General features: G+C 39.2%; 1 protein-coding gene across 2 annotated transcripts in view; it reads left to right on the forward strand.

Moving 5' to 3' along the window:
* Positions 1–3,721, forward strand: part of SI (sucrase-isomaltase) — a 55,166-nt gene extending 51,445 nt beyond the window's left edge. For both annotated transcript variants that reach the window (XM_071752750.1, XM_071752749.1), the window contains 4 exons: positions 247–335; positions 958–1,007; positions 1,595–1,765; positions 2,958–3,721. In XM_071752750.1, coding sequence (XP_071608851.1) covers positions 247–335; positions 958–1,007; positions 1,595–1,765; positions 2,958–3,020 — 373 coding nt within the window. In that variant the 3' untranslated portion in view covers positions 3,021–3,721. The remainder of the gene's footprint in view (positions 1–246; positions 336–957; positions 1,008–1,594; positions 1,766–2,957) is intronic.
* The last annotated feature ends 20,313 nt before the right edge of the window (positions 3,722–24,034 follow it).

A 24,034-nucleotide genomic window follows, 5' to 3' on the forward strand; every position in this document is an offset into this window, starting at 1 on the left:
ATTTAATATTTAATTTTCCACAATTACAAATAAACACTACCAGTCCCCAGAGAAGCTGCATCCAGATTTAGGGCTGATTTTTCTTTGTGATTTCTTCCAAATGCTCTCCCCTTGAATTTAATGGCTGAGGAAAAAAGGGTATGGGAGATCAGCTGATCAACATTGCCTTGAAAATCCTAAACATTTGGTAAATATGGAATGTGATGAGCTGAGGTAACTGGGGACACTTTATTCCCTTTTCCATAGTCGGAAAAATCCAATGGGACTCACTGTTGCTTTGGGGGACAACTCAATGGCAGAAGGAAAGCTGTACTGGGATGATGGGGTTCGGATTGGTACGTATGGCACTTCTTGGTTTCACAAAATAATTTTTTTGGGCTGTGAGGATGGTCAAAGACTGCACCAGATTACCCACAGAAACTGTGGGGCTTCCCCCCTTGGAGATATTTGAAGCTCAGAATGAAACAGATAAAAACACCCCTCAAGGATATGGACTGGAGAGGGCCAAGACTCAAATTAAACCTGCAGATTAGCACTAAGAACATAAAATTAATTTTCCTGATTTAAGCAGCATAAGGCCATGATTTATAGAACTAATATGCTGTAGAAATGAAATTGTGCTCTGGACCTAATACAACAAAGATAACAAAGATTTGTCCTGAAACCCATAGGAACCACAACAATAGATTATATGGGAAGCTTTAACTAATTTCCCCAACTAAATTTCAGCTGTCTTCTTTTTTTCATCTAAACTCTAAAATGTAAAAAAATCCCAGTCACATAAGAAAAAATTTTATGTCTAAAAGCATGAATCTTCTGGAAAGTGAGAACTTTATGTATATCCATACCATATAATTGTGTATAGTATGTGGGCACAGCTCTGGAGCTTCAGTTTTGATAATGTGTTAACTATGGTGAATAATTAACAGATTTTATTTTATCCTTTCTTTTTAACAGATGCCTATGAAGATGGTGTGTATCTGCTAACTTCATTTACTGTTAATAGGGTAAGTAGTGTTATCTCTCAGTTTCTGAATAATGCCTGATTTACATTTAACTGTCAGCATTTTAATTTGGGATTTCCTAATGTCTGGATCTCCCACCCTAATGTTAACTTGTGCTCCTAATCAAACAGATTACAATGCAGCTAAACTGAGTTAAGAACAAGTTTCAGAAGGATTCTGAAGATACCAATTCCAGCATATTGTTAAACAGGGGGCACATTCACAGCCCTGTAATTTCTGATGTAATCCTGAAGCACAGGTTTATTTCATAAACCCTGTCTATAAAGTGAAGGCACATGACAATGCAGAACATCTGGAGCATGTTCACAAGGTCTGAACAGCTGTGCCAGGAAAATCAGCCCTTGCTGGTGAGGCAGGAAGCTTTAAGGACAAAAGGCTTTGACTCTGTTTTACAGCTGCAGAAAAACACCTCTGCCCAGCAAGAATTGGGGGTGGGAACTTAAAATTGTTCATAATCTATTTTTCAGGGTCCTCCTTGTTGTTCAAGTTGCATAAGCTGTGTCCTTGCTCCAAGCAGTATTACAGGCACTCTCTAATTATTTTTTTTTTTTCCCCCCTTTTCCTTTCAGAATGTTTTAGAGATCAAGGTTTTGCACCATGGCTACGATGATCCAAACAACTTGAAGTTTACTGAGATCAGAGTCCTGGGGCAGCCCAACCCCATTTCAAATGTGACTGTGTCACAGGAAGGGGAGGCTACTGAAATACATAACAACTTCATCTATGACAGTGGCAAGAAGGTGAGAGGCCATTGGCAGGCTAATGTGCTTTTAAACTTTTGGGGAGTCAGCTCTCAGCTGCTTTATCCTATTTAAAAATCTATTCAATCTATTCCATCTATTTAAAATAGATTTCAGCAAGGTCCCTAAGAACCATTGCTGGCAGGTAATGGCTCTCCCATCCACTGTTTAATCTACAGCATGGATTGTGCAGTAAGTGGGACAGCTTTCAAAAATAGGAATTCATGTCAAGATCCAGCTCTGAGAGTGGGAAGAAAAGTGGTGGATTTTCTTTTTTGTGCTTGGGTTTCTACTCTTTCCAATAGCTCTGTGAGCTCTGAAGGAAGGAAAGGCAACTAGAAGGATTTTCACCATTCTACTTGACCCAGTTCTTGTCAGACAACAATTTCAGTTCCCAGCCCTGTTTGCCTACCACTGTTTCTTCCTCTGTCATGTCTCATTTTAGCTGTAGCTTTTGCAGCACTGCATTCTTAGGAAGTCCAAACACTTCTTCTAAAGTTAGCAGCACACCTTCCACCACCTTCAAAGCACCAGGTTGCCATCTGCATGGGCACTGCCAGACAATCCTAAAATCAGCTGCAATAAATGTGTATGATTTTACTGCCATTCACCACAGCACTCCCATGGAGCACCTTCCAAATCCAACCAGAACTGCTGAGGTGTTCAGCCTTGCTGGGTTGCTGGCAGAGGGTGGCTGCCCAACCTCTTCTGGTACTTGGATCTTACCATTTTGGCCTTAAATTCAGTGTTCTGTCAAGACTTAGGGGTTCCTCTCTTTCAGGGAGAGTCAGGACTACAGAAGTTTTGTGCATAACAAAAAAGGTGATGAGTTAAAAATGTAAAAGAGAATGAAAGTGTTTCATACAGATGACTTTTTTGCTGGAAAAAAGGCAATTCGTGTGCACAGCTAAATTACAGTAAGCTCCAAGTTGTGCTGCCTTTTCCAATTTAATTTTTCATTTTTTTTTTTTTTTAATAAAGAGAACCTTAGTTATGAAAAGCCCTCTGAATGAAGGGAGCATAGCCTCATCATCAGCCATCCCAAATCTATGCTGGTTAAACACTGTTTATAGTGATAAAAACCACAGAGGGCAAAGAAATAAACTCTTGTAGCCACTATATTTTCTATTGAACACAAAGCACTGGATCTTCAGGGCAGGTTAACAAACTGGTTTGTTTTTTTTTTCCACAGCTCCTGACAATCAACAACCTTCAGCTGGAATTAGGCCAAGAATACACCGTGGTGTGGAGCTAAAAATGACTGCAAAGGAACTTAGGCTGTCCTACTGAATTTCCTCATTGTTCCACAACTATCTTTCTATTTTTTTTCAATTTTCAAACTGCCTCTTTGTTATCTTTTAGAATATTTTTTTACACTCAAAACATCCTAGTTACAGTCAGTTCCTATTAAACCATTCTGTGTACAAAGCAGTCAGGTTTTCAGTATTGTTGAAGGCTAACTACAAGGTTGCCATGTGATACAAAAAAAACCAACCAAACAAACCCAAACTGTATTTTGAACTGTAAAGCACTTCATCTTTCAGCACTGAGAACTGAATGTAAACCTCTGTGTTTTCTCAGAGTAGAATTTCTGTCTGACTTCATCCAAGACAAGTTTTGTAAAAAAAAAAAAAATACCTACATGGCTTGGGGGCCAGAATTCTGCCTAGATTTAACTTTCAATTTAGTTTTAATTATGGTTATGTAAGTCACTACTATTTAAGGCCAGACAAAGCAGAAATAAATGTTTTCAGATTACTGATTTAGCATGAAATGATGTTTCAAGCTGTTGATCTAAACCCACTAGGTACTACTTTCTTTTAAAGGTGTTTTGTGTTGTTTTGTGTTGGTTTTTTTTTTTTTTTTTTGTATGACCTTAGCCAGCCATTTGTCTTCCCCAGTGTTCTGATTTCAAATTGTAAAATTAAACCTGAAGTTTCAAGGTTAACTACTGAATGCTGGTCCCTGAGTGTTTATTTCCCTGAAGGAAATGTTGGTGCATGTTTGCTGTAATTCATGGTAAAAACTCTGGATCCCAAGAGTGCAGTTTAGGATCTAACCAGCATTTTTCCAATTAAATTTGAGGGGAATAAACTGCTGTCAGAGGTAGTGGTGATCTCCAGTGACTGCATTTAAGATTCATTTAAAGGATTCTCTCTGCTTTAATATTGTGTAGTAAAACAGGTGAGTAGCCCAGAGCCATTTTAAGGCTGCATTTACTGATATTTCCCTGTAAATTAATAATGAAACTGGAAGTCTTCATTATTGTTTAGGACTAAAGTTACCATTTTGACAAGTTTTTTGGTCTGAAGGTGCAAACTGCTTCTCCTGAGCAAGCAATGCCCAGCTGCCCAAGTAAGGGGATGCCAGGACATGTTGATGGTTTGACTTGATGACCTTAGAGAGGGTTTCCAACCTTAATAATTCTGTGATTCCATGGCCCATGCTGTGAAGAGGGGTGGTGCAGGTGACCCAGCCTTACCCATCACGTTATGTCCTAATGTTTTGTGCCCACCTGGAACACCAGGTACAGCCCAAAGCCTTCAAGACCTTCTTGTCTCTATTTTTCCTTCTATTTTCCTTCTAAATTTTATTTGGGGATTTATTTTTTGGGAGCCTTCTGGGTCTGTCTTCTCAGTTTTGAGAGGGGCAGCTCTACCCATGTTGCAGCTGCAGGGAGATGGAGAATTAAGTGAGCAGCAACCACCACTCTACTTGTCTTGAGGACAAGAGGTTTTTTTGACTATTGCTCTTTGCATTTTTACTTTCTAGTACATATAAAAAAAAAAAAGACTTATAAAGCAGTGTAAAAACAGCCAGAGGTTTGGCTCCTGCAACTCCCTGAACCAGAAAATTCTCACTGAAGGCACGATTATCTTCCCTGAAAGCAATAAAGTTCTGCTTTCAATATCCTTTTTTCTGAACTTTATTGGTTGCTGTCCTGGGCTTTGCTACCAAATAAATCCAAAGCAAACAGTAATTGTGAAAAGTCACCAATTTGTTTGGTATATTAAAATTTCCAGCTACCTTTTCCCTGGTATTAAAATGCCAGAGTTAAATTACCAACAGCAGGTTGGGGTGGGCAGATAAATAATGTCAAAGAACCAACAGGCAGCTGGAAATGAGGAGGGTGCATTGAAAACAACCCCCCTGGGTATGTCCAGGTCTGGAATGTCCCCATTCCAGGGTCCACCTTGTTCCCACATCACTGCTTGGAGGGAAATCTCACTCTTTAATGACAAGTCTTGCATTTTAATTCCTTAACAAACTGCAGGTTCAGCTCTGCCCATTTTCAGCAGGGTTCTTTGTGTCATATGTACAGCTGAAACCTGCCTGAGATGATATATTTATACATAGGTATAAATATGAGCATTTAATATAATTATATATATGAACACACCATTAGATACATGAATGCAGACAGAAATATATTATATATAAGCACACACCCCCTTTATCCATTATTTATACACATATAAACTTAATATATGCATATATAGACACATCTATATGTGTATAAATGTGTGTGTAACAATATGTGTATTTTTAATCATTCCTAAGTGGGAATTCCTCTTTCCCAAGACTTTTTAAAATAAGCTTCAGGTTTCAGGGTGCCCCAGCAAACAGTGATGAGCAGTTCTGAGCTCTGGAAATCACAGCTTTGCCCTGCAATAACCAGAGGGGGACTTTTTTCCCTTCAACAGATTCTAACTCAAACACCTCATGGACAGGAAAATGAAAAATACCAGTGTTTTCCAGGGTTTTTTTTTTTTTGGATCAGAACCCAGGTCTCCAGACTGCAGGGTTAATTCCTGCAGCATCACACCTGGTGTTACAGCTACCTGGGAAGATAGAAGCTACAGATTTGGGCTTTGCTATGGCACATGCTACATAAAAAAGTTGATTTCAGAAATATTCCTGGGTTTCATAGAATGGTTGAGGTTGGGAGGGAACTTAGGGATCATCTCCTCCAACATCCCTGCCATGGGCTGGGACACCTCTCATCCAGACAAGGATGCTCAAAGCCTCATCCAACCTGGCTTTGAACAGTTCCAGGGAGGGGAAAACCCCATCCTCTGTCTGTTCCAGAGTCTCAGCACCCTCATACTAAAGAAATTCTTCCTAAAATCCAATCTTATGGACTAAAATATAGCCTGGATGCTTAAATTTTATTTTTATTTGCCTCTTGGACGCTGCTGCTGTGTGATTGCCCTCCCTCCTGTCTCATGTTGAAGGCCACCAGCAGTGAGCTGTTCAAGACAAGAACTCCCTTAGCTCAGAAATTCCTCCATGAACCTATAATATTTGGGAAAAAAGCTCCTTCACAGCTAAAAAAACAAGAAAAAAATGCCTGATGGCACCAACTTACCAGCCATCCACCAGTAACTGGGGTGGGATGGAAATGAGGAAGGATCAGCTCACAGCTGCCCTCAGGGTGACTCCAAAGGGTTTCCAGCTGATGCTTGTCCTTATTCCAAAGGGCACAAGGGAGTCCTGGGCTGCCTGGGGTTGGATTGGCTCTGTTGGAGAGGAACAGACAGTTTTGTGTTAAAGAGAGCCCTGAAATTACCATTCCACTGATGTAAAACCCAACCCACGTCACCCTGGGCTCTGCTGCTTCTAATGAAGCTGCCACACACACACACACAGAGTTAATTGGATTTTTATTTTTTTTTTTTTTTCCCTTGGAGCCTGAGAGTAACAGCTGGATGGCAACATCTGGCAACACAGCAGGAGGGTGGGCTGGCTTGGGAAAGGCAAGTGGCATTTCCAGGTGGGAACATCCAGGTGGGATGAGGGCTTCAAATGTCTCCACTGCTCAGGCACAAGGAGTTCTCCTTGGGGGGGAAGGGGGCTTCTTAATTCTTTCCCAACTTTTTTGGCTTTTTTTTTTTTTTTTAAAGCTAAATCAGGAAATCTTGGGAAGAAACTACACCAGTGATGGAAGAGTTTGTACTTTGCTCAAAAATACCAAGCTCATCTTGTGCTGAGGATGGAGTCAAGCCTGATGGTGGTTTCACTGCTATTAGAATAAGGAGGTAGCTATGAATTTTTGAATGATGACAAATTGAAACTTTAAAAATTAATCAAATGGAACATAACACTCCAAATTATTCTACATGGAAAGGTGTTAAAAAACACCTCTGGTATATGTTGCACACATATAATGAATCAGTGCATGTCCAAGGGTACACAATGCCACACACTCCATACAGGCATGTTCTTTAAATTATCAGTATTTTGAGTTCTGTTGTGTAAAATCAAGCTTTCTGACTTATTACATGGTTGCTCTCAAATTCAGAGTAATTAAGTTGAAGTTTTAATGTGTGTGAGGCATAATGGACATTATCCTGTAACAAGCAATTTAGAAATGCTCTCTGACCACTGGTTCCCTTTTAACAATCTCATGAGACCTTGCAGGAGGACAAACTGCACCATTTGCTCCCACTGATATAAAGCCTATATTCAGGGTCAGGCCATAAAGCAGCTGATATGAATATATTCCAGCTATTTTTAAAAAATTGAAGCAATTTGCATGGAGCACTCAGTACAGAAAAGGCAAAGAAAAGTGATGTTCGGGTGAGATGGCAAAAAAATAGTTTTTAATAGCATTATTTACAATAAATTGCATCTGAAAAATACAACGGGGATGCAGAAGAGCAAAGAACCCACTCTAGATGAGTCCCTACAGGTCTCAATTCATTGGTTCAAAAAATAACCTTGTACCTAGTCCTGCTATTTGGGTAAAAGTCTAAGGCTGAGGAGAACAATCTGATGGATTTGAATCCAGAAGAGCTGCTGCCTAAAAGTGACAGAACTTGGATGGCTTGTGTTATTTCCTCATGAATATGAATGAGTGGAGAGTGACACACAGTGACTTGAGGTGACAATGTCTGACACCAGGCCAGCAAATGGAAATTTGGAGAAATTTCCCAACCATTTTGCTTCCTTCCTTTTCTCAGCTGCTTTCACTAATGTGTTTTATACCATTGGTTTTTGGTTTTTTTTTTTTTTAACAAATGCTTTAGAAAATAAACAGCCTTTCTGGGCAATACTTATCCTGTCAGATATATATTTAATAAACACCACCTGAAATGACACTTCCTCTGAAAAGCCAGCACAACTGGGTACATTCATTTAAATAACAGCTGCAACATCTCTTCCTCCTCTCTGTTGTCTCCTATTTGATCTACACAATTCCTCACAACATCCTGACATCCCTCTCTTATCATTTGTGCTGGGACATTTGGATTACAACAGAAAGACAGAAAAAAAGAAAAGAAAATAATGGCTGTGGGAGGATCAGCCCTGTTAGGAAACCCAGCTGGGTTTGGTGGGATTACCCATCAGTGCCTTCAGCATCTCCATGTGCAAGATCTCAGATTAATTTCTTGCTTGCCAAAATCCCTGGGTTCAACCCAAAATTCATTTTGGGTGGCAGGAGGCAGGGACACATGGTTGGTTATTTTTCATACCAGGCAGAACTTGCTCCCTCTACACCTTTCCATCTGATTCCTTTCAAGAAATCCCTCTCACAACTCAGCTAATCCCTCCTTCAACTCCTCCTTTTCTCATTTCCAATCCAGCCCCTGCTTGCTGCTCACTGTCAGGCTGCAGAAAATGCTTTTCTGGGTTCCATCTCTGCCTTCAGGAAAACCCAGCACTCCTGTGGCACCTCTCCACACTGCAGCTTAAACCAGATCTGATCTGTTCCTTCAGCATCATCATGTGCAAGATCTCAGATTAATTTCTTGCTTGCCAAAATCCCTGGATTCAACCCAAAATTCATTTTGGGTGGCAGGATGCAGGGACACATGGTTGGTTATTGTTCACACCAGGCAGAACTTGCTCCCTCTACACCTTTCCATCTGATTCCCTCAATGAAATCCCTCTCACAACTCAGCTAATCCCTCCCTCAACTCCTCCTTTTCTCATTTCCAATCCAGCCCCTGCTTGCTGCTCACTGTCAGGCTGCAGAAAATGCTTTTCTGGGTTCCATCTCTGCCTTTAGGAAAACCCAGCACTCCCGTGGCACCTCTCCACATTGCAATTTAAACCAGATCTGATCTGTTCCTTCAGCATCATCACGTGCAAGATCTCAGATTAATTTCTTGCTTGCCAAAATTCCTGGGTCCATTTTTGTTGCAGGAGGCAGGGACACATGGTTGGTTATTTTTCATACCATGCAGAACTTGCTCCCTCTACACCTTTCCATCTGATTCCCTCAATGAAATCCCTCTCACAACTCAGCTAATCCCTCCCTCAGCTCCTCCTTTTCTCATTTCCAATCCAGCCCCTGCTTGCTGCTCACTGTCAGGCTGCAGAAAATGCTTTTCTGGGTTCCATCTCTGCCTTTAGGAAAACCCAGCACTCCCGTGGCACCTCTCCACATTGCAATTTAAACCAGATCTGATCTGTTCCTTCAGCATCTCCATGTGCAAGATCTCAGATTAATTTCTTGCTTGCCAAAATTCCTGGGTCCATTTTTGTTGCAGGAGGCAGGGACACATGGTTGGTTATTTTTCATACCATGCAGAACTTGCTCCCTCTACACCTTTCCATCTGATTCCTTTCAAGAAATCCCTCTCACAACTCAGCTAATCCCTCCCTCAACTCCTCCTTTTCTCATTTCCAATCCAGCCCCTGCTTGCTGCTCACTGTCAGGCTGCAGAAAATGCTTTTCTGGGTTCCATCTCTGCCTTTAGGAAAACCCAGCACTCCTGTGGCACCTCTCCACACTGCAGCTTAAACCAGATCTGATCTGTTCCTTCAGCATCTCCATGTGCAAGATCTCAGATTAATTTCTTGCTTGCCAAAATTCCTGGGTTCAGCCCAAAATTCATTTTGGTGGCAGGAGGCAAGGACACATGGGAAGGATGCTTGGTTATTGTTCACACCATGCAGAACTTGCTACCTCTTCACCTTTCCATCTGATTCCCTCAATGAAATCCCTCTCACAACTCAGCTAATCCCTCCCTCAACTCCTCCTTTTCTCATTTCCAATCCAGCCCCTGCTTGCTGCTCACTGTCAGGCTGCAGAAAATGCTTTTCTGGGTTCCATCTCTGCCTTCAGGAAAACCCAGCACTCCCGTGGCACCTCTCCACACTGCAGCTTAAACCAGATCTGATCTGTTCCTTCAGCATCTCCATGTGCAAGATCTCAGATTAATTTCTTCCTTGCCAAAATCCCTGGGTTCAACCCAAAATTCATTTTGGGTGGCAGGAGGCAGGGACACATGGTTGGTTATTTTTCACACCAGGCAGAACTTGCTCCCTCTACACCTTTCCATCTGATTCCCTCAATGAAATCCCTCTCACAACTCAGCTAATCCCTCCCTCAGCTCCTCCTTTTCTCATTTCCAATCCAGCCCCTGCTTGCTGCTCACTGTCAGGCTGCAGAAAATTCTTTTCTGGGTTCCATCTCTGCCTTCAGGAAAACCCAGCAGTCCTGTGGCACCTCTCCCCACTGCAGCTTAAACCAGATCTGATCTGCTCTGCCCCTCCACCTTTTGTAACCAGAAGCATTTTCAAACGAGACCTGAGAGATCCCACCCTTCCCTCAGAGCCTCATCTCTCACCTGCTCCCCAAAGAAGGTTTCAAGCACTAAAAAGCAAAGTTTGCCTGACTTTGAGAACTCACTCCCAGCATGAAAGCCTCTTCCAAGGGTTTTAATTGAAGCTAAACATCTATTCAGGTTACAACGTCCTAACTTTAACTTGAATAGAATAATTCCTTTTCTTGTGTTTAACTTTTGATCAGCTCCCTACCTTTGAACTCTGGGATAACTACCTCCTTCTTGTTATCCTTGTCCCATTTCTCCTGCTCCTCTTGCATAACTGCACCCTAGAAATCAAAATAGAATTCTTGTCAGTCAGTGAGATAATTTTTCTTTTTTTTTTTTTCCCCCCCACAGAGAGATGGTTGCAGTCACTTTGTTTGTCCTTTTGTGTTGGAACATCACCACCAGAGGGTTGCAACATGTTTGTACAGTTTAAAACTAATTAAATTTAAAGTTTTGCAATGAAAAGTAATTACATTTAAATTAAGCTTTAAGTTAAAGTCAGTATTGCACCAAAAAAAAAAAAAAAAAAAGAAAAAAAAAAGAAAAAAATTATATATATTCTGGATTCCATCTGAAAAGTGACAGACACCCTTAAGGATGCTCCCTTTCCCCACTGGGCTCCCAAAACCTCCAGGGATAATCAATCAAGCAAAGAAAAAAATGATAAAAAGTGTTTAATTGGACTTTTTTCAGGCTTATACCTGCTCCTGTCTCTTTTTTCCACCTCCTTCTGAGCCTGCAGATGATCCCTGGTGATGCCCAAGTGGCTGATCTTGGGTTGCTGCAGCCTTGCTGCACAAAGCTGGAGGTTTTGCTGCAAAAAAGACAGCTCTGGAAATTTTGAATATTCCATTGCAACATATACATATATATATATATATATGTGCCAATATATGATCAAGTCACCCCAAAAAGCATAACTCAAAAGAGCAAATGGTTACACAAATAATAATCATGTTTTTAAGTAAGATAAATCAAAAGTTAACATGTTACAAGTTGTGGCACGGTCTGAATTTTTTTGCCATCCTCAAAATGTTCTAAAACCCCAATTACCTTGTTTTAAATGATTGCCTTAAAGCATTTCTTGCTTCAGGACAGACACAGGTAACAATCTTCCTTATTAATAAATGTTTCCAAACAACTTCAGAGCAGAAAATTGAATTTCTCTACTCATAGTGCATGGCCTAATAAACAATTCCCTGTTCCCCAAATAGTTTCAGACTATTCAAATTGAGAGGATTTACAGCTCAGGTGGCACTTTCAGACCTCATACACACACAAAGTTACTTTTTTGTCTCTTTTTCCTTGGAAATAAATATCCTTTCCATCACACATCCCACCCCACTCCTTTTACTAACACAGCCCAAAGGAAGAAGAATGAATCCTTACCTAGTGAGCACTTAGAAATAAAAAAAAGCCAATTATAAAATTACTCTTGAGGTAAAATTACTCTCATCCACATGGGCAGTGGCCTCAGAAAATCAGAAAGCTGCCCCCAAGGGCAAGATCCCTGGAAGGATGAAGCAATGTGGGATGAAACCACAGACCAGAGCCTTGCTTCACAGTCTATTTTGACACTGAATTTATTTAAAAAAAAGGCTAAATATTTAATTCAATAGAGCTGGAGATGCCACCATTCTTTCTGTGTGTCCTTTTTGCCTCTTGAATGTGCCTTGATGCCCCAGGACCATCCGTCCCCTCCTCACCTCCAAACCTTGGAATAGGAGCATGGAGAAGAAGTTCTGCTTCTTCTCCCAGTACCCAGCTCACTGGTTCCTGGGGATGTTCAGCTCCTTGCAGGCTCTCCTCATCTCAGCATGTTCTGCACGACAGCACCTGGTGAATAAAACCAAAAAAGAAATGGTTTTAATAAAAGAATTTGAAACGGTTTTTAATAAAAAGAATTTGAAATGAAATTATTCCTGAAACTGAAGGACATTACCAAGATGATTGTGGAGAAGGATCATTTTATTGAAACTAAGCAATACATGATAAATAATGCATTACTTATTGAGCCTTCCATAAAATTTCTGGAGAGGTAATTCATACTTTCCTTCAATTCAATATTTCCTTGCAAGAAAAGAACAAAAGCTGGAATCCTATACCTACTATGACATTTTAAAAATTTATTTCTTACTAATAGATGTTGGATAGGGAATATACTCTCCACCATATCATAAAGCACATTTATGAGAATATAAATACATATAGGGGTCAAAAAGGAAATAGTTTTTCCTTCAGTAAAAGGGAAGCAAAAACAAAAGTTGGGTTTTTTTTTTAATGACTCTGCACTGAAAATGTCAAACTTTGAGGCTATATATTTCCCCCAGAGATTGATTCAAAGTTCCTTTACATATTAGGTAATGAATCATAATATTCTCTTTGTTACTGTTGAGTAGAAACAACACCAGAGAGGAAATACTTTAGGCTGCCAGAAATGTGGCTTCCACACTCATATATAGGATACACCTATACTCAGTGTGTGTATCATGATAAATCCCTACAGACACAGACACACTTCCATATATTCTGCAGAACTCAGCACATCAAGATGAAAATACTTCTTTCTTGACAAGAGGCACCATTTTTTTAACATATGCTGCACCTAATAAAAACATCAGATATTGTAATGATCTTTCCAGCATCTATGAAAAATGTTATTTTCATACCTTAGTGACTCTGCAATAAGTTAACATGTTTAGAGATTGCAGGTGATTGTTTCTATGGATATTTATGCTTAGAAAATACCTGCAGCTGTCTCTAGGCCAAGTATTTATAGCTGTATCTTTCCAGCTATCTGTTCAGATACATGGATATAAGCCACATTCTTCCTTTGGGTTTTTTTTGAGATAATCTTAAATAATAATGAAAATGTATAAATTAGTGCATTTATAGGAGCAAGACTTAAAATACCATACTCTTTGATTATTTTGACCTTCAAGAACAGAGTCATAGAATTGCTCAGGCTGGACAAGACCTTCAAGATCATCAAGCCCAACCTCGTCCTCAACCCTATTTCTGATGACTTTTGATAACTTATAAATATTTAATTCTAACATGGAGTAAAATGAGCTTTAGTACAAGGTCACAGAGTGATTATTTGGTTTAACTTTCAGGTACAACAAAAGCTTTTATTACTGTCCTACTGCAAGAGCAGAGATGCAATGAAATATCTAAGGAGGTTTGGCCCAATTGGCACGTCCTCATTGACAGAGAGGGGAAAGGTGTGCATGCACTGTGGAAAAGCAGGAAAACTTTTTTTTTTTTTTTTAATTTTAAGCTCTAAGTGACATATTTTAAGAAGAAACCACCACAGAATTTCAACTTGTTGGGTTTTTTTGTCGTTGTTTTGTTGTCAGCTTCAGAAGTTCCCCAATCCTAACAACTCTGCTTCAAAAGCATTTGGTTGAAATGCACACTTGATAATGAAAGAACATCTTTTAAGAATATTTCCAGACACATAAAAACCCCCAGCAAGCTCATGGGGCTGACACTTTGACAAATGACAGACCAAAAAAAAACCAAAAAAACAAAAAACCACAAATCCAAGATCTGGTCGTGGAAATGAAGACGGTGGCGAGAGTGACACTTTCTCTCTGGCTAATTGACAACTTGGGAGCCAAACACATCAAAAGAAATACATTACAGTGTTACTCTGGTGGATAGAGGCTGTCAGAAAACACAACTTATTTATTAGTTTGAAATCAGCATTCATTCTGATCTCAGGCAGGGAACAGAGGAGTTCTGGAAGCAGCAGAAATCCATCGGCTGTGTGCGGAGAAACGACGACGGCGCGTTTGAAGGCCCATTAGACAGCCAGGAGAGAGCCTGAAAAGGCAGCAATTTAAATATTTTTAGTGCTCTGCAGCTTCTTTCTTATTTAACAGCTTAGCAGGGCTGCATATATTACAGGTGAGTTGGAAATAAGTTCAAGATGGGAAGGTGGGAGAGGAATATTTTAAAGGCAGCGGCGCCGCCACCCGAACGCCTCTGGATTCGGGGCAGAATAATTCAGACCAAGAAAACACCTCCAAGGGGGGTGTTTGGGGAAAAATCCAGAAAGCTGCATTTTATGCCAAGTATTTCAGACCCAACCAAGCGATGTGAAACAGTTTCCTCATCTGATCATCCTGGAAGTCCTGGGGAAATGTGGAATCTCCCAGCTCATCCCCCAGCACTGTTATCCAGGAGGAAACTGAGTGGTACTCACCACAAGAGATGCAAACCAAGCCCAAAGCACTAAAATCCTGTGTATTCCCAGTGTCATTGGTCTCTGCTAAAACATTTATAGTTAGCAGTTTTACCTGCAGAGATCTACCAGCTCTGAAAGTCCTCCCAGGGCACCCATTTTTAAGGATAAGATGAGGAAAAAGGGAAATGTTGTCATAAACATGCCACCCCAAACTTAGAATAAAACAGATGAAGAGAGAAAAAAGAAAGAAGGAATAGAAAATAGCCTGTATATTTAAGACCTTAAAAAAAAATACAATTTAACTTCCATCATGACCTAAAAAACTTTCTGAAGACCTTAAGTCAAATACACAGACTTCAGCATCATATCAAATTCTCTCCAAATTCACCACCTTCTTGTCAGACCCCTCCTACAATTGCCTGTAGTGCAAATACAGGGAAAGGAAAAGGGCATCTAAGACTCTGAAAATGGATCCCTGCTTCCTATTTCTCTCTTACAGTTCCAAAAACTGCAGTAAATGCAAAATAAAATGTTGAAATGGCAAAATGTTGAAGGGATTGTTTCTTTCTTACGTAGTTTTTATAAAATTTACATATTACCTCATCAAAAAAATGTGAAGAATAAAGGAAAATCTGGATGCATCTCTCCTTTACTATTTTTCTGCAAGTACCACCACACACAGGATGGTGAAACTTTGGTATTAGTGATGGCAGAAAACCCTCCAGAAATCCTGTCAGAAAGTCTCCCTTTCCTCCCTTTCTCCCACTTCCTCTGCAGGCTCAGCTATTATGCATTTTATTTCACTTTGCAGATAATTTTGTTTGGTCTACTGCAGAAATATTATCATCAAGTATTAATAGTTTTCCCCTATTCACAGTCTGGGTGTTTGACTGTTTTCCATCATTCTAATAAACTGCTCTGAAAGGGAAGAATTATGAATTGTCTTAGATGATGAAGCAATATTACAAGCAAAAACTAAGCTCCTTTTTTAAGAAGCACAATAGGGAACAAGTTGACATGATTGATGAAGAAATGTTAGGGCTCTGAGTGTTCAAATGCAATTTGTCAATCTTTTTTTTTTTTTTTTTTTTTTTTTTTTTTTTTTTTTAAAAAAAAAAAAATACCAGAACACTTGAGATATTCTTGTACCTCTTCACACAACTCAAAACCCACTTGAACTTCTGTGGGAGGCAATTAACCACGATCAAAGCAAACTCCAGCTTTGAGTACCTTGGTTTTTAAATACTACCTGCAGAAATTCAGGTAGATCTCAAACACTTCAGGTGAATAAAAACTTCTCTTTCACAGAGGAGATGGACAGAATCTATCAGACACACAGAACTTCTGTGTCCCTACACTGAAAAGTCAACATGTTGCTCTCCTAGAAGAAATTCTGGTTGATTTTGAGTAGAGATTTGTCTTACAAAGGTTAATTACAACAGGGATTGGACAGAACTCACCCTCCAGACTCACCTGAAATTCCAGGGATCTCTATCCTTGATCCCAAGTGGATTTCATGGCCTCTTCTCTTTTATAAACAGCTGCACCTAAAGACAACCAGCAGCAGAGCTTTCCTTTGCAGACCTGATTTCCCAGGAATTTCCTTTCTGAAATGCTTTTCAGCAATAATTCCCTACAGCAAAGAAAAAGGAAAAGATTTCTTTAAAAATAAAGACATTCTTTGTATAATATTTTGCATTAAATCCATGAGTTAGTAAATGAGACTGGTGTTGGTGGTGGTGTTGTTACATGTCCTCAGCATCTTGAAAGATGTAAATAGCTAGAAAATAAGTGAAGAATTACTGCTAACAGAGACATGGGGTAACACTCCTACCAACAACCAAACCAGTGAAGTTTGAAGAAAATAATCCAATAGATGGAATGGTTTGCTTTGCATCTTAAATAGATAATATAGCAACCAGAAGTGATTGTACCTGGTAGTTAATGGGCTCAGTAGTCCAGAAGTAAGAGGTTATTGCAGTATTTGTTGGCCCTGCTAATAAAACCAAGAGATTACCAAGAGATTACCAATTTATGGCTCTTGTTGATTCCACGGGGTGTTGGTTCCAGCAAATTTTGGACTTTCAGAGCCAAAAATGAGCCCAGAGGCTGTTACCCTCCCTTTTGTGCAAGGGGAGAGGGTCAGGAAGGTTGCACCACATCTTCCCCCAACCACGATGATGCTCAAAGGTCCTGCAGGAGCCTCCCCACCCCACTGGGACATCTCTGTCCCCAGAAGGGGCAGCAGCCACTGGTCCTTGATCCAACCACTCATCACCTGCCAGTGGGAGAGGGAAGATGGCAAAAAGGTCAGCAAAGGATGGAGAGTCATCCATGGAGATGGGGCTGGAATGAAACAATCTAAATGCTCTGTTTCTATGCACACTCAGAAAATCCTCTTGACATAATTGAATTCCACCTAAGAGGGCATCACACCACAGCACAAGGAAGAAATTTGGAGGGTGCTGTGTCATAGCTGCTGACATTATCTGAGTCACTGGTGATGGGATTAAGGTTGTTTAAGCAAGATGAAGGGAATTTCACTGCATGAAAGAGAAAAACAACAGAACAAGAGTCCAGAGGGTGAACAATGCTGTTACAGGCAAAGGCAGATAATTATGAAATGTAATTATACTTGGGAGTTTCTCAGGGAAAAAGAGCTTGGCTTGATAAACATTCCAGCACGCTCTTGCTGTGAGGGGAAAAAAAAAAAAAAAGGACATTTCAAGGAAATTAAAACCATGAGTCAGTGGGTTTGGTAGAAAGGGTTTGAAATGGTGAAGCCTGGGATTAGGCAGGTCATTTAAATATATGAAAATATTATTTGATGTTATGTGTAACTTAACCAAGAAAAGCAAAGAGGAAGTAACACAAATACCATACCTACAATATGTAGGATGAAAATTTTTGACTTGAAGTAGCAAGATGCAATTTAGTAAACTTGGTGTAATATTGGGAACAAAATAACATGAAAAACCTCTGAAGAGAAAACACTAGAGGTAAGGAATCCCTTTTTTAAAATATTTTTAATATTAGCTGCAGAAACTCAGGTAGATCTCAAACACTTCAGGTGAATAAAAACTCCTCTTCCACATAGGAAGCCCTAACATTTCTTCATCAATATTTTTAATATTTCCCTATCCCCCTGCACTAAAATATGACACTGACATTGCCCAACATGGACTGAAATGGATGTAACATCCCTTTTCTATTATAAATTGGGAAAAAAAAGAGAATAATAGAATGACAGTGGCTATGACAGTGACACATGTTACTGTACAAAGCAGTAAAAAATGTTTCCACTCCTTACAACTCATGGTGAATTAAACTTACATGCAGCAAGTCACTCATGAACACCAAATAATCTGCTCTGCCTCCTTTTCTACATGCACGAAAAAAATGGGATGTGCTTTGCTGAGGACCCTGAAAGTACAAAAAAAGAGATGTGAATGGAAAGATCTTAATGGGAATATTTAAAAATAACAAATTATATAATTTAGTTTGGATTCCAAAAGCCCTGACTCCTCAGAGCTGCTGCAAGACGTGGCTTTAGCTGAACAAAACTTTTGCTATTTGGAGTTATTTGTGCAAAACTGCCACTCTACCTGATGTTTATCCAATTTAAAACAGATATTATGGGGCCAGAAATGTGTGATGGCTGCAGAAATAGATGTGCTGCAAAATGAAAAAAAATCTGCAGCTGAGTTAACTGGGATCCCTTGCCTTTTGTCAGTTCAAATCAAGATTTTTGTGCATAGTTATGGAAGGGGTTTGGGTGTTTTGAAGAATCCGTTTTATAAATAATTTTGCACATGCAGGAAAAAATCCAGCAGATCAAAATCTTCTAATGCAGTCAGTGACAGATTAAAAAGATGCTTTGTGAGGTTAATAGGGAGTGAGGAGGCAATATAGGTAATAGTGTATTTTTGTCATTTAGTGTTCCCCTTAACCATAAAACTCCATAAGCTGTCAAAACGTCAAGGTTTGTTGACTTCACAACAAGCAAGGAAAGGAAAAAACCTTATGAAATAGCATGAGAAATGCTTTAAGAGAAAAGAAAACATTGGCTCACTGTACATTTCTCAACATTTACTCAGCTCAAGTATCTATAAATAAAAATGTCTTTCCCACTAAATTAGTCTTGAGCAGAGCACGGTGTCGGATCCCTACATTACACAAAACCAGAAGGGATTCAAAAGAGAAGAAAATAAATAAATCAAAAACTAGAAAGCAAGCAAATATCTTGCTTTGAAAACAGAGAATTGCTTTCATATGCTTAAATACAAATTATTCTTTTATGATGGCATGGCAAGCCTTCATCAGAGGTATTTGTAGGGGATTCTCAAGAGCTACAGAGGATCTGTCACCACCCAAAGTGAGCATGTTCCCTACCCCATGATTATTTTTCCCCCATAAACTTATTTCTGTCTCCACCTAAAATAATTTTGAAACCTGTCTGACTTACTGCAGCATCCAAGTGGAAGAAATTTCTACCACCCTTGTAGGGGAAATTTCTACCATCCTTGTAGGGGAAATTTCTACCACCCTTGTAGGGGAAATTTCTACCATCCTTGTAGGGAAAATTTCTACCATCCTTGTAGGGGAAATTTCTACCACCCTTGTAGGGGAAATTTCTACCATCCTTGTAGGGAAAATTTCTACCACCCTTGTAGGGGAAATTTCTACCACCCTTGTAGGGGAAATTTCTACCACCCTTGTAGGGGAAATTTCTACCACCCTTGTAGGGGAAATTTCTACCACCCTTGTAGGGGAAATTTCTACCATCCTTGTAGACTTCTGCTCTCTGGGCCACTGATGTCCTCATTATCCATGAAGCTGGATGGTTCTTCTGACCCAGGAAAATTCATGCAGATATTGCCACAGTCTGGCACTGAGCTCCCAGGGGGACTGGCAGAGGGAAAGGAGGGAAAAAAAAATGAGAAAATGAAGGGCAGGCAGATGGAAGTGTTGCTACAGGTCTGGATTTGAGAACTCTGCCTTCCCAGAAAAGGGAGATGTGCAGAGAGCTGAAAAAGATCTGGAGGTGCAACACCTCAAACTTCAGCTGCTTTGCTATTCTGCAGGATCCAGAAATAAATTAAAGGTTACTGAGAGGTCCCAGGATTTCAGATTCATAGGGCTGAAAATGCTGAGTGCTCAAGTGGGGAAACCAGAGGAGAGAAACCCCAGAGATTTGCCCCTCAATCATTTCCTAAGATGTTTTTTTTTTCAAGTGAAAAAGTTGGGTTTTTTTGACACCTCAACCTGCACATCCAGTGACCAATTTAAAAACTCAGAATTAAACCTAATGATCAGTGACTCATACAAGTGTGAGCAAGTGAGGTGTTTTAATATAAAATCATAAAGTGCCATTGCACAGATAGGAAATCACCAGAAGTAATAACAAAGTATTTGGGCACAAATTATAGTGGATTTTTTTTTTTCTTGAAGGACTGGAAAGTACAATATTCAAGAGTTTCCTTGTATTAATTAAGCAGCAATGGAAAATGGAATTATTTTCCACACGGATGTTGAGAATTAAGACCTTTTCTTGAGTTAAAAAGTTTACAGGATTCTATTTGCCCATTGAGACACCTTCAAAATACCAAAGAAAAAAAGGTAGCAATCCAATTCACCAGTAAGCACGAATATTCAGTAGTTCAGCTGTATTTAGAATAAAAAATATTAAACTAATTGATCCTTTAATGGTAACAAGCATGGTTTTAGAAGCTTATGTACCATTCCCTCTGTGCTAGATGATGCTCTTACCACTGGTACCAATGGACAAGCATCTGTTTGGTGAAAAATGGAGATTCAGGTCAAGAGAACTATTTATATCTAATTCACAAGATTGTCTCATCTGAAGAAAAAAAAAAAATTTGTAGACATCAAAGTGTTTTATTTTGTTTCAACATTTCAAAGCGAAAAATTGTTTCTATTTTTTCCTTTTACTGCTTAATTTCAAAGCACTTTTTTCAAGAGTAAAACGTGGAGACGTTTTTAAGATTTTTGTTTAGCTACAGAAGCTATGAAAATAGTTGAGATTAACATAAAACTGGCTGCCTAGGGTGGTTTGGGCTCACCTGGCAAAACAAGTGTCAGTTAACTGCATGGTTTCATCACTTCACAATTCAACTGAAATAAGAAACTACATCACATCACTTGAGCATTAAAGCACAGTCAGATGGTCTCTTTAAACAAAGAGACAAAACTGCTCTTTAAAAAAAGGATATTTGCAACGAAGTTTCATCTTTTTTCTCCCACAGAGTTGGTATCAAATCAACAAGCAAACAAATATTGTGAAAGTTCAGAGCTGCTGATGTGCTTGTGGGGGAAGCATTTATACCTGCTACTTGTGCATTTCTTATTATATCTGTGTACTATAATTACACATACATTTGCATAGACTTCATCCAAACATTTTTATACCAAGACACTGAAGTATTCAGACTACATATGCATTTTTGAAGCTTCTGCTTCTTCTCTGGCTTGATCACAGAAATGCAGATAGCACAGTTGAAATGGTGTTTGTTAGTTGAAATAGTGTTGCTTTCTTTTTTTATTCCCTTTCTTTTCTTTTTGATAATTTTTTTTCTTCTCCTTTCAGCAGCCCATGACCTATTTGCTAAGGAAAGAGCTCACCTGTTTGCTGGGAAAGAGGCTGCCTTGAACAAAGCCATCAGCTTGATCATGGGAAATGCAGGGTTTTTTTTTTCCCCAGTAGGGAGCACACAAGAAACTCTCCCTCACATCATTTCTGGACACTTGGGAGATACAAATCCCATCACTGTTTACTTCTAAACCACACACCACAAACCATGAATACTTGGGAAACAACAGATTTTAGCATTATTATTTTTCATACAAGAGAAACCATTCAGTCAGTCATCCCCATTAATAGAATTTATCAAGTGATGCTATAAGAATTTAGAACAATTTAATGTAAAATGCAACTACAATTCCTACACCTTGAATTTGGTTTGAAGAGCTCACAAAACTTGTAAAAGACTGGGATGGAACCTGAAGAAGATATTGTTTTGCCTGCACCCTACCCCAGTGATCAGGAGCAAACCTACTGGGACAAAACCTTCTTTCAACAGCAAAATTAAAGCAAAGATGTCACCAGCCAGGTTCATCCTCATGACTTTTGCCTCACAATAATCCCAAACCATCTCCAAACCTCAAAAAGTCATTTAGCATCCTTATTCTTTGAAAAAAGGCTGAGAACAAAACCTCCCCCAGCAGATGCCCCAGTGTTTGCAGTGCTGGGTTAGGAACTCACAGTTGGCTTTTTGTAACAAGTTCTTCTTTTTCTGGGCCACAAGTCAGAGAAAAAGACATCCCTGCTTCTCAGCCACTGGCAGAGGCAGAATAAATGCATTAAGAAGAAGTCCATCCTAGGAAAAAACCCAACAAATTGAAAACCACTGCAAAGAAATAGATGAACATTTCCCACCAAATCCAGGAAACAAATCCCAGAGTGCTATGACCACTTTTAAAACATAATATGAAATAAACCCAAAACTTGTGAAGTGCACTACAGAAGAAAATTAAGCAAAAAGTTTTCCTCCAAGCCTCTAAGAGTCTGTTGAATATGTGAATTACTTAAAAAAATAAGAATAACTGAGTGTCTACAATAAGTCAAAGCCTCTGACCATACTTTGGGCTTGGAGAGTTCCTTAAATGAGTTTCCCTCACTGGAAAAAGCAGCACTTTAACAACAACAAAAATAAATAAAAATAAACCCCCAAACACAACAATTAACAAACAACCAAAAAATCAAACTGAAGCTCCCAATTGCATTTACATCAAGTAGGAGAAATCAGGCCAAGAGAACTCTCTCAGAAGGATGTGTTTCCACAGAGCTACTGACTTCTTGAGACTCAATAAATCCTCTAACAAATCCTAATTGCATTTCCTTAGCAGAATCTTCACATTCTCTTATTATTCTGATTCAATTTCTCAAGTAGCCACAACCCATTTCTCTGAGGGTCTCCCCAAGTCCATTTTTCTTACCTGCACTGGGACTCGAGCAGGCAGAAAGGACCTGGGTGACAGATGGCACATTTCCTGCTTTGCAAAATCAAAAGAAGGCTTGAGCTGGTTTTATTTTCCAATTTATTGAATTTTACAGATCTGTGGATATGCAAAATTAAATAAAACCTTCTCTTCCCTCTGCCTAATCCATAGTTATGATTTATGTTCTAAATAGCCCCCCCAAAAAATGTTCAAGGATTCTGTTACTACCCAAACACATAGCAAAGGATGGGGTTTTGTTCCAAATTTGTAATTTCAACAGAAAGGAAAAGAAATGATGGAAAATCACCTTCTATTGCTCTGCAAGCACACAACAGTGAACTTTGGCTGCCAGCTTTAGGAGCTGAGCAACATCAGCTCCAATTAGGGTTTTTTTAAATTTTTTTTTACTGTTTTATACCATAGGCTGCAGCTGAATAATGCTAACAACAACCAAAGAGGCTACATCACACCTATGTGTATGTCTGTGTGCATAGAGGTATATTTATAAATATCACATTGCAGCTCTGTCCTAAGTGTTGTGAGAACTGAAATAATTACAACTTAATAAAGAGTTTTCAGGAGTTTTTTCTTTCTTACATGTTGAGGGGAAAGTAAGGCATGGGATGTAATGAATGAACCTTGGCTGCCAGCTTTAGGAGCTGAGGAACATCAGCTCCAATTAGGGTTTTTTTTAATTTTTTTTTTACTGTTTTGTACCATAGGATGCAGATGAATAATGCTAACAACAACCAAAGAGGCTACATCACACCTATGTGTATGTCTGTGTGCATAGAGGTATATTTATAAATATCACATTGCAGCTCTCCCATAAATGTTGTGAGAACTGAAATAATTACAACTTAATTAAGAGTTTTCAAGAGTTTTTTCTTTTTTACATCTTGAGGGGAAAGCAAGGCATGGGATGTAATGAATGAACCTTGGCTGTCAGCTTTTGGAGCTGAGGAACATCAGCTCCAATTAGGGTTTTTTTTAATTTTTTTTTTACTGTTTTGTATCATAGGATGCAGATGAATAATGCTAACAACAACCAAAGAGGCTACATCACACCTATGTGTATGTCTGTGTGCATAGAGGTATATTTATAAATATCACATTGCAGCTCTGTCCTAAATGCTGTGAGAACTGAAATAATTACAACTTAATAAAGAGTTTTCAGGAGTTTTTTCTTTCTTACATGTTGAGGGGAAAGTAAGGCTTGGGATGTAATGAATGAACCTTGGCTGTCAGCTTTTGGAGCAGAGCAACATCAGCTCCAATTAGGGTTTTTTTTAATTTTTTTTTTTACTGTTTTATACCACAGGATGCAGATGAATAATGCTAACAACAACCAAAGAGGCTACATCACACCTATGTGTATGTCTGTGTGCATAGAGGTATATTTATAAATATCACATTGCAGCTCTCCCATAAATGTTGTGGGAACTGAAATAATTAAGCCTGTTTCACAACTTAATTAAGAGTTTTCAGGAGTTT

This window comes from Heliangelus exortis, chromosome 9 (genome assembly GCF_036169615.1).
Source record: "Heliangelus exortis chromosome 9, bHelExo1.hap1, whole genome shotgun sequence".
Taxonomy (NCBI): domain Eukaryota; kingdom Metazoa; phylum Chordata; class Aves; order Apodiformes; family Trochilidae; genus Heliangelus; species Heliangelus exortis.